Raw genomic sequence first — 10,978 nt, 5'->3', positions numbered from 1 at the left:
AGACAGAGGGGCCGAGGCAGAAGGAGTTGAGGCCAAGGTAGGAGGGGTTGAGGTGGAATGGGCCAAAGCAGAGGAGCTGAGGCTGAAGGAGCTGGCAGAAGGAGCCGAGGTAGAGAGCCCATCGTAGAAGGAGCTGTGGCAGAGGGGCTGAGGCAGAAGGAGCCGAGGTAGAGAGCCCATCGTAGAAGGAGCTGTGGCAGAGGGGCTGAGGCAGAAGGAGCTGAGGCAGAGGGGCTGAGGCAGGGGGCTGAGACGCCTCTTCCAATGGTGGCCCAAAGAGGACTTGCCTTGCCAAGAGTGAACCAGCAGCACATCCATACTGCTAATAGGCAGCAGCACTCTTCATTAGCAGACCCCCAACTGGCCATTTGTCATATTTATCTTTTTATCGATCTGGGGGAGAAGGAACTGGTCATGGGTTTTTTTTTTGTGCATGTTTCAGCAAAATTACTTGCTGAAGATGAGGATGGTTCGGACAATTCTGGGAGGAGACTCCTTTACCTTTGTTGATGGTACCCTATCACCAACCACTGATTACCATGCAAATGAAATCCAGCTGAAATCAAAAAACAAAACATTATATTTTTATAAGGACGTTTTTAAGGAACATTAATTATCTTGTTTTCCATCTGCACTTATGATTATGTCTCAGGACATAAAAAAGCTGAAAAAAAGTATCACCTCATGTCAGTAAAAGGAAAACAAACAAACAAAAAAACACGTAAATGTGTAAATTACAGTAAATAATAAATAAATGATAATTGTAGAATATATTCCCATTTGCCTCTTAGTGCTTGCATTAATTCAGCAGCCTTTTGTGAGATGTTCTAATGAAGTAAAAGTTTCTGTTGTGAATGAAGACAGCCCTCCTCCCCTGGTGTTTGTGCAGGCAGGAGAGGCCTGCGACGAGGTCATCATTCAGGAAAATTCCATTTTCCTGTTGGAAAGCGACGCGTGACTATTTTCGCACACCCCACCCCCTTCCTCAACCTTGCTGTGTCCATGCTGGCTGAGCATGTTAATCTAACAGTCTTACTGAATGCGACGCGGTTCCCACGGTGATGGCTGCATGCTTTTTAACAGTGTAACACCGTTTCCCGACAGTATCACATCGGATCCACTCTGCCAGCCCGCGATGCCTCGCCGAGCCGTGCTTCCCCCGAGGGGCCCGGGAACAGGGCAGTGGGGGTGTGGGGAGGGTGACGGATAATCACCTTGGTGATTGACGAGGGCACCCGGTGGGGAGGGGGGAGGGGTGGTGGGTTGGGGGCGCTCGTTACCCATGCCTGTCCGACCTGCTGGTGCCGTGCTGTCAAAAGTGTCGCCTATTAGTGCCACTTATCCAGGCGGTCGGCGGTGCCACGGCAACGACAACGGTCCCTGGGCCCCACTCACCTCCCGCTCCTCCTCTTGCTCCTGCTGCTAACTTTGGACTTGCTTGAAAGGGGGAATGGAGTGACGAGACGATCGGAGCTCGGAAAGCTGAGAATTGGAGTGGCACCACCGTCGCAGCAGTGTTTGGGGGAGATGGGAGTGACATCAGCGATGGTGCCCATTAATGAGGGCCGGTAATGGTGTAATCTTGCTCGGCACAAGAGAAGGGGCTTGGTGATTGAAACCAGAGCAAGCGCAGAGCATAGCATGCACTGGCGTCAGTCTCCCTGGCTAATGCTAGCCACTTTTCTCCCCCTCTAGGTAGCAGGAATCAAAGGCATGCTGATCGCTAACCGGAAGGTGGAGAACCAGGTGAAGACGTACATCACCTACAACAAGGGGAGGGACTGGAGGATGCTGCAGGCGCCCTCTAAGGACCTGGAGGGGAATGACATTCACTGTGTGCTGGTGAGAAAGAAAGGAAAACAGGAAGAAAGTGAAAGCAAGAAAGCCGACAAACGACAGAAAGAATGAAAAGAAAGTCAATAGAAATGAGCAAATGAATGAATAAATGGACAATTTGTCTAACAATTGAAAGAGAAAAACAAAAAAAGAGGGAAATCATTATCTAAGCCTAGAGGTGTAGGATGCTCCCAGTGTTTTGGGGAGAGCTGTCATTTTTATGTAAATGGTAAAGCCTGCACTCAGCTGTGACACTGCTTCGTAGTTAAAACGTGAGAGGAGAATCTCTGTCTCATTATGACAGCATATTTTTCAAAAAGTTTTATTCCTCATTAAATCCCCATTAAGTTGCAAGTGTAGTTTATTAAGACAAAATACAATGTAATTAAAACAATGCTCAGTCCCTGAAGGATTTGATGAAAGACATCATGCTTGATGGCACACAATCAGAAAAAAAAGTGTTAGACAAGTTAAGATAACTCAGGTACCTTTTACATTTGTCATTTCAAAAGGAAGGAAGACGTTTTCTGGGTACAGCAGAAAGCATTTACAATCGGTTTGGCAGCAGCTTTGGGAAGAACTTGACACGTTTTAAAGCATGGGTGACCAGCTCCAGTCCTGGAGGGCCAGAGTCCTGCAGGGTTTGGTGATTTCATTGCTTGAATGCACCTGAACGCACCTCAAACTCACCAGTTAAATACCAAGCCTAGCAGGTATTTAGTATTTAGAAGAGGTAAGCCACCAAAGTGGTTGGTTTCCAGAGTTGGCCACCCTTGCTTTGAAGGAATCATTCACCTGAGACTACTAACAGAGCTAACAATGGCTGAAAACCGGCCGAGACCAATTAGCGACATGTCTTTCTTGCTGTTAGCAGTACTGGTGTTTTGGGCCGTAGAAATCCTTTGAGAGATGCTGAGAGAGAGAGTGGGAATATCTGGAGCCGGAACGCTGGCAAACTCAAATGGGTTCATCGGACACCCTAATTAGAGGTCTATAACGCTTTTGATTACTGCTTCTAAGTCCTGCCGTCCTGTCTGTCCTTGCATCAATGTCACGTCGGCCGTCGGGATAGATGAAAGGCGATGCTAGGCCGCAGAGCACGCGCCGGCATAATTGTCTTTTTTGTCTCGGAGGAGGGCCCCCGGGAGAGCAAGCTTTTCTGCGCTAATGCCAAAATCCTACCGCTGTCATTGTCGCTAATGAGCGTAAAAGGCAATTAGCACTCACAATAAGAGCAGGAGGCTTTGCGGAAGGCACTTTAAATGGGATTAATTCACCAGTGCACTTTGGCCAGGGGAGACACACCGGGGCATGTATAGCAGACCTGCCCATGCTGTAAACGGTGTTTGTAAAGGACGCCATTAATAGCAACATTCTTGTCACTGGATTGTACTAGAATGATCAGTTAGTAGCGCTGCAGATTTCTGGATGGAGCTTAAAGAAGTTGAGTATAGAGATGCATGATGTCTCAATGTGCACTTTTTCATTTTTGGATCAGTAAGTTAGCAAGAAAATTCACTCATTGTGAACCATTAGACTGCTGAGTAAGGGAGGAGCATATCAGTGACAGGGCGGAGCCTGCCCAATACACTGCTGAGTAAGGGAGGAGCATGTCAGTGAGTGGGAGGGGCTTGCTCATTAGGATCTTTAAGAACAAATCAAAGAATCTAGAATTGGATCCTATAATGGACAGGAGGCCAGTGGAGAGAGGCTACAACTTGGATGATAAGATTTGTTTTCTTGATGCCAGTGACAAGATAGTGAATCGCAGTTGCATTCTGAACTAACTGCAAAAAAAGCTTAGTAACAGTCACTAATACTTAAACAAGGCAGATGGCAATAATCCAAGCAAGATGATCTTAAATTGAATTTATTTAGTTATTTAGATATGTTATAAAGACATGTTGTAATATCTGTCACAATGTAAAAATCTCGAAATGGTACATGGTACCTTTTGAATGGTTTTTGGTTTAAGACAGAATACTCAAGCTGAACTATGCCAGTACATACAGTTGGCACTATCATAGTAGTCATTGTATTTCAGACAGATATTTCCATGTGGTTGTGTTTTTTTTGTTTGTTTGTTTTTTCTGAGGGATCACACTTGTTTATCACCTGCAGTGTCCCGTTGGTGCAAAAAAAAATCAGACGGACAGCCATGTAATAGCTTCACCGTGGCTAATGGTGTATGTGTCATTTTTTTTCTGTTCAGCCATTTTGTTCGCTGCACCTACAACTGCAGATGTCAGAAAACCCCTACCTGTCTGGGAGCATAACCACCAAGAGCTCTGTGCCTGGAGTCATTGTCGCCACAGGTAAAAACAAAGTTGTGCTTGTGCGTGTGTGAGAGAGAGAAAGAGAGAGAGAGAGAGAGAGAAAGAAGTAGTGAGAGAGCACAAAACAAATCAGGGAAATACCTGATGGAAATGCAGAATTTCCCGCACTTATGTTGGTCGATAGCACTGTTACACTGGCGTGTTTTCTTAAGCCCCAGCGATGAGCGGATGATTTGAAATGAGCGGCCTTGAGCACAATCGATCACTTAGGGAAATCCCATTAAGCTGTGGGAAAGCGCGCCTGAAAGGCAAGGCATGCAGTCCTGTCTGCTCTCCCCCGCTCTGTACAAACACAAACACACACACGCACACACAAAAACATGCACACAAACACACACATACACACACACACACGGTTCAGTCATCTATGCAACCAATTAGGGATGTGAAAATTATCATTCATGTTAGGTGTGGGTGTTCTGTGTATGTCTGTGTAAGACAGGAAGCATCATGTAAAATGTGAACCAAGCTATGGAGATACACAGTGTAGTCTCAGTCCCAGGTGCGTGTGTAAATAGTCCCAATCCCTGATGCCTGTGGAAGCAGTCCCAATCCCAGCTGTCTATGTTCCTGTAAATGCATCAGGATCTGATAGTTTCACTGAACTGACCATCACACCTCAATAACAATTTGCTGGGCAGATTTTCGGTTTGTTGCTGTGTCCGGGCCATGCATTCAAACGTTCAGATATAAGGCGTTTGAGAAATCTGTAAATCTTCCCAGTACTTACAACAACAAGCTCATTATTTATCATGCTGTTGTTATTGTCTGCTATTCCATTTCTTTTGAGGAGGTTATGAATGTTGCCTTTTCTTGTCTTTGCATTGTTCCTCAGGAAATATTGGCTCCGAGCTCTCCTACAATAATGTCGGCATGTTTGTATCCTCGGATGCAGGCAACACCTGGAGACACGTATGTTGACCCGAACCAGCAACCTGATACATTTCTGGCTTAAATGAGCAAGACAGCCGCACTAACAGAGTCACATCGCATGCCGTCATAGGGGTATATGGGAGATTTACGCAGTTTATATGAGGCCAAGCTGCGACTGAGTTTAGTTCAGCGTGTTCATGTAGAACAATAATATTGAATTGCTGCCAGGAGTCCTCCAGTGATCTGTAGGGTTTCATGCGTCTGCCGCTCTAACACAATCTGCTTCACTCGTCTGTGAACCAGCCGGAAAGAAATAGAGGTTCCAGGGGACTGCCGGAGCGGGGTCAGTGGGGGCACGGCTCTCGCCACTGTGGCTCGACGTTGGACGATCCCTCTGGCACCCATTGCTCAGGCAGGGGGCCAGGCGGGGGACGTTCAGTCGTCGTGAGACTCTGACTCTCGCTGCAGATCTTTGAAGAGGAGCACAACGTCTGGTTCCTGGATGAAGGAGGAGCTTTGCTGGCTGTCGCGCAGCCCGCCGCCCCCGTCAGGCACCTCTGGTACGTGCCAGCTAGCAACTTGACCCGGATCAGACCCGGACTGGACCCAGACCGCCGTCTGCATTTTCCCTGGCCGCAAATCTCATTTCTTTATAGCGCTTTCTTACATTTGCACGAAGCGTTAACGTTTATATCATACATGCTGAAATGTGACACATGAACGTACGCCTCTTCCGATAATCTCTGCCTGTCGATCAGCAAACAATCAAGAGATTGCAGGGAAAAGAAGAACAGCACAGGGCTTTCCAAAAACAGGATCTGAATCTGTTCCACACTGAACACTGGCAGTGTTCCATGTTAAAACTTCCCACTTATCCCCTTGAGTTACCACACTGGTTCCCTCTTAAAATTAGATCTCCCTAGCTCTGCTTCAGTGCTGGGTAATCCTCCTGTCTCTTTATGTGTGTGTGTGTGTGTGTGTGTGTGTGTGTGTGTGATCGCATGCTTGTGTGTGCTTGTGTGTTTTTCTTCCCTTATCGCCGAGAGCGTTTCCGGCATTAGCTTCAGGATCAGTGGGGTGTGCAATCTTCATTTCTGTTTCTCTTAAGCAAGCCAAGCAAGCTAGTCGAGCCTGGTCACATCTGTCGAAAGCAATCGCCTCCCTGCCCGCCAGCGCGCTTTTCAAACCCCATACCAGCCGTGTGTGCCGCTGGTAATGGATAGGCTATGTGTCAGTGCTCAGACTCCCACTTATATACTCAGCTGGTGGGGAGGGGGAGGGTCACCCACATGTTTTGACAAGGAAACTTTGCTGTGCCTCTTCAATTCATTTCATCATTGTCGCACAAGCTACTCCACTCTTAGGACCTCTCAGGTGGAACTGATGTGCTGTCAGAAAAAGTTTTTTGTGTGGTGTGCCCCCCGCCTTCGCCCCAACCCATGTGCACACAAAGTCTTGCTTTTCTTCTTCTCCCCTGTGGTCGTCACTGGCGTACGAGGCGTACCACCTTTTTGATCTGGTTCCTGGTTCCAAACATTTACATGAGAACTTTTTTAAAATTTGCCTGCTTTGAAATTTGCTTGTGTTTAAATTCCTCCCCCATTTTTTTTTCTTCCACCCTTGCTTTATAGAAAAGCCTTTAGGTAACTATTCTTTCTACACTTTGACATTCACTTCCCCAAGCTAAACGAGCTAATGTGCGATTTGGCACTCATAGCGTATGCGCTGTGAGTCACGGGGGGAGCGCCGGGTTCCTCCACTTCCTAAAATTTCGGTCTCTTGTGATGGCTGTTCCAGGATCAGCTTTGATGAGGGGAGACAGTGGACTCGCCACAGCTTCTCGGCCATGCCACTGTACGTGGACGGCGTGCTGGTCGAGCCGGGATCGGAGAGCCAAGTATTGACGTAAGTGAGCAAAACACCATAAACATTTACTCTCTAATTACTTTCCCACATTCTTACTACTATTCCTAAAACTCTGCTGAAAAGCCAGATAAACCAAAGCAAGATAAGACAGATGTTAAGCCAGATAAGACAGATGTTTCCTAATGCCCCATTAGTGGGGAAAGTTAATTAAAACAACTTTGACTAATGTTTGTACGTCAACAGATTTTTCGGACACTTCAGTGACCGCTCAGAGTGGCAGCTGATCAAAATTGACTACAAATCCTTGTTCACCAAACAGTGCACTGAAGGAGACTACCAAACATGGCACCTGCATAATCAGGTGAGAGAAGGTTTGGATCTGAAACATCACTTTAGAACATTTTAGGAGATTTAAGGTGAACCCCCTAGTTTAAGACGTCCCTATGGACGTCAGCCGGCTGAAGTGTTTCAGACAGAAATGATGGCAATGCCACCTTTATCCACATTTATCCACATTTCCATAGTACAGATGTTTCTGCATTCGAAACTGTGGCTCTCTGTATGGCACTATATATCACTGACCTCCTGCAGAGGAGAATGCTGTAGTTGTGATGGGTGCACGCCTCCTTTGGACCTCTGGCAAACCCAGGAAGGCCGCCAAACGATGAATCTGCTTTTTAAAATTGAGAAAATCTTATATTTTATCTTGTAGGAGATAAATGTGCCTGTCAAAACTCTGTTTGAATCTCTGTGATTGATGCACCAGCCAGTCAATTAAAAGCTTCCAGTGGAGCCACAATAATCCTCCATAATGGCCTGGTATTATTCATTTGGCCTCATTCTTGACACTTTCCTTCAGGGTGAGCCATGCGTCATGGGCCAGAAGCAGATCTACATGAAAAGGCGTCCAGGTAACTACTGCATGCTGGGAAGGGAGTCCTCCAGGATCCTGTCAGCTGAGCCGTGTATCTGCAGGGCCCATGATTTTGAGTGGTGAGTCCGAACTGACAGCGTTTTGCCGGTACATTCTGGAATCACGAATACTGCCTCATCCTCGGTGTGGTTTTTGTGCAGACAGAGGACGTCTGAGAAGTAAAGACTTGTATTGACTTTATCCCTGCACAGGGGTTTGTGTTAAACCAAGCAGCTCAACTTTAACATAGCTTCTGTCAAAAGCTTAATAGATAAACTGCTGAATCTTACAGTAGACTGTGTCTACAGACCCTGGGGATTTTAAGTGATAGAGACTTACTAAAAAGTATTTTTTGCAGGATTAAGTGCAAATAAAATCAGTAATATTTTGTTATTACAATGTGACTACTATTTTATAATAAAGTAATAGGCATTTATGAACATGTTCAGCAATGGATTCTATGTAAAAGAGCTGCATTTGTCATGTAAGGCTTGTTTAACCTTTAGGAAAAGTTGTCCAGTGGTGAATGTAGCCACGAGTTCAGAAAGTCATTCATCATAACGTTTAAAAACCTTACGCACAAACTTAATTTGTCCATACATGAGAAAAGTGCAACACCTCGCTCATTTGCCACGTCGCTCTCCGTGTTATTCCCTTTTGCCGGACAGGCAGGAAATCGTTGTTGCGACTTTGATGCGTGTGTTTCCTCATGTCGACCATGGCGTAGAAACGCAGGAAAAGCGAGCTGTCAAACAGATTTCATTTGTATGCAAATTCCATTCAGCTGCAGCATTTTTGCTTTGTTTTTTCTTTTTTTTTCTTTGAGCACAGGGCATTGTCACATTTTTTTGTTAATTCTCCCTGTACAAGGTCAAACCACAGCATTTTAATGTGAATCCATTAGCCTCTCCGCTAGTCCAGTGTTGTTTTTTATTTATTTTTCCTTTTTTTCCTCTCATCGGTAGGATTGACACACCTCATCAGCACATTCCTTGCCATTTTATGATATAAACACACTGCAAGGAAACAAACTAATTTCGTGGAATTTCCAATTAAATTGGCCAGAACTTTTAATTGACTTTGAAGTGGATAAAAGGTGATTAGCGAAACGTTTGGCTGTAATAATGCCGATGGACGCGTTAACTAATAGGTCCGATATATCGAGCCCATGTGGATTATTCTGTAAGCCTGATAAATATGCGTGTCACTTTGTTTTGAATGGAGGCCGCCATGAGAAAAGCATGGTTTCATTTTCTTTCCATTATCAGCTTAATGGAAATCGTGGCATTGGACATTGTACCATTGAACACTGCCATTGCATTAAGTATAAAAAAATTATTCATTTGTATGAGTTGTAATATTACTGTGCGGGGAGCAGGTGAACGCTATGTTTTTCGGCCACGTATAAACCTCGCTGGTCCCGTTGCTATTAAACCTTCCTAGCTACCAAACAGGTAGCTGCTTTCTTCCTTTATGGCCTGCCAAAGTGGGTATATCAGAGGAAAGGACATGACCCGAGGAAGGCCTTGTGTGAACTCTGCTTAGGCCATGAGCATGAGGCACTGGTCCGAGAACAGAGCAAATCTGCCAAAGGACCACGGAGATTCAGGAAGAAGTCTTGGTGTGGGACGTGTATATCGACAATGTGGGTACAGACCAACAAAGTACAGATGCTGTACATGCAAGCACGGGTGAGCAGGTTGATGGGTTGGTCTAGGAATAGAACGCTGCATGAACAGATTGTCTTCCTAGAGGGAAGAGAGTGCGAAGTAGCCAGACATACAAACCAAGTGCCCGTATTTGTCTATAAGTGGAAGTGTAAAAACTTGAGTTGTTTAATTTAATAACTGTTGTGATAAAGTGTTAATTGCCTGTACAGCTTACAGTGGAGGGATGGATGGATTGGCTTATGAGAAATGGCAGTATGCAATGGCATGGCTTGCATGGGTTTGTGTGTGTATCACAGCGACTACGGCTACGAGCGGCGCGGCGCTGGAACCTGCCTTGCTGCGTTCTGGTTCAACCCTGCCACTGTGTCTGCGAGCTGCAGCCACGGCCAGAACTACCTCAACAGCACAGGGTGAGCCTTACACGCACAAGTGCACACAAACATGCGTGCACACACACACAACTGCCCATGCACACACACACGCACATACATTTAGATACAGAAAAGCATTACAGTTTCTGTTCCATGTTGTGTTAATGTGAAGTTCTATGTTAGATGAGAAAGAGCTACAGAAGTGATGTGAGTCTTCAGCAGTAAAGTGAGTCTTCAGCAGTAATCTTTTGTTGGGCACATATCCAGTGCAGTGACTCTTTGTGAGCTTTTAACTGTGGCCGCTGAATAGAGTATGGAAATGCTTTTACACTTCGCGGGAACATGATCATTCAGCTCGACCTCCACACCACTTCAGTGGTGACTGCGATGGCGATGCTGAAGTTGGGGAGGGGTATTGCTGCAGGCGATAACGTGCGACGGCAATCTCGTTGCTTGGCAGCTACCGGAAAGTGGTGGCAAACAACTGCACCAAAGGGGTGAAGGAGATGTACTTGGCCCGCAAGCAGGTCTGCCCCGAGCGCCCGCCGCGGGGGCTGCAGCTGGGGACACGTGAGGGCAAACTCACGGCCAACCTGGGCAGCAACGTCACCTTCGTGGTGCAGCTGGAAGAGGTATGTCTGCCAAGGGGAGGGGCAACAGTAGACATGGGATGTCTACCAGGGGGCGGGGCTACTGTAGGCATGGTTATGTAGCACCACAGGACAGCTGCATGAAACCCCAGCAAGGATGGTAGGCGATGCCAAGCAGAAACTAGGACCAGGGAGTTGAAATCCCTCAATAATTTGCAGTGCGGACCACATTTGTGAAGTCAACAAATCACCCATACAAAGGGAGCTACACACATTACTCCTGTTCTCATGCAGATACTCTGGCTTTCTATAACTACATGTATTCAGTTCAAACTTCTTATGATCACATGGGAAGCACAGAATGGTCTTGCTCCCTCCTGCTTACTGACATACGTCACCCTTCAGCTCTGCACACCATGACACTCTCTTCCGCTTTCCATTCTGGACACAGAAAACTTAACATTTTATTTTTAATTTTTTTTTATTTTATTATTTTAGACTTGAGACTTACCCACTTGAACTC

General features: G+C 46.0%; 1 protein-coding gene across 1 annotated transcript in view; it reads left to right on the top strand.

Moving 5' to 3' along the window:
* sorcs3 (sortilin related VPS10 domain containing receptor 3) overlaps positions 1 to 10,978 on the top strand; it is a 156,397-nt gene that overhangs the window by 125,051 nt on the left and 20,368 nt on the right. The window contains exons 10-18 of the mRNA XM_035535023.1: positions 1,696 to 1,842; positions 4,049 to 4,151; positions 5,008 to 5,084; positions 5,514 to 5,605; positions 6,843 to 6,950; positions 7,155 to 7,272; positions 7,771 to 7,904; positions 9,791 to 9,904; positions 10,326 to 10,497. Coding sequence (XP_035390916.1) covers positions 1,696 to 1,842; positions 4,049 to 4,151; positions 5,008 to 5,084; positions 5,514 to 5,605; positions 6,843 to 6,950; positions 7,155 to 7,272; positions 7,771 to 7,904; positions 9,791 to 9,904; positions 10,326 to 10,497 — 1,065 coding nt within the window. The remainder of the gene's footprint in view (positions 1 to 1,695; positions 1,843 to 4,048; positions 4,152 to 5,007; positions 5,085 to 5,513; positions 5,606 to 6,842; positions 6,951 to 7,154; positions 7,273 to 7,770; positions 7,905 to 9,790; positions 9,905 to 10,325; positions 10,498 to 10,978) is intronic.

This window comes from Electrophorus electricus, chromosome 16 (assembly GCF_013358815.1).
Source record: "Electrophorus electricus isolate fEleEle1 chromosome 16, fEleEle1.pri, whole genome shotgun sequence".
NCBI lineage: Eukaryota > Metazoa > Chordata > Actinopteri > Gymnotiformes > Gymnotidae > Electrophorus > Electrophorus electricus.
The sequence above is the reverse complement of the archived record's forward strand: the minus strand, read 5'-3'. Positions and strand labels throughout refer to the sequence as shown.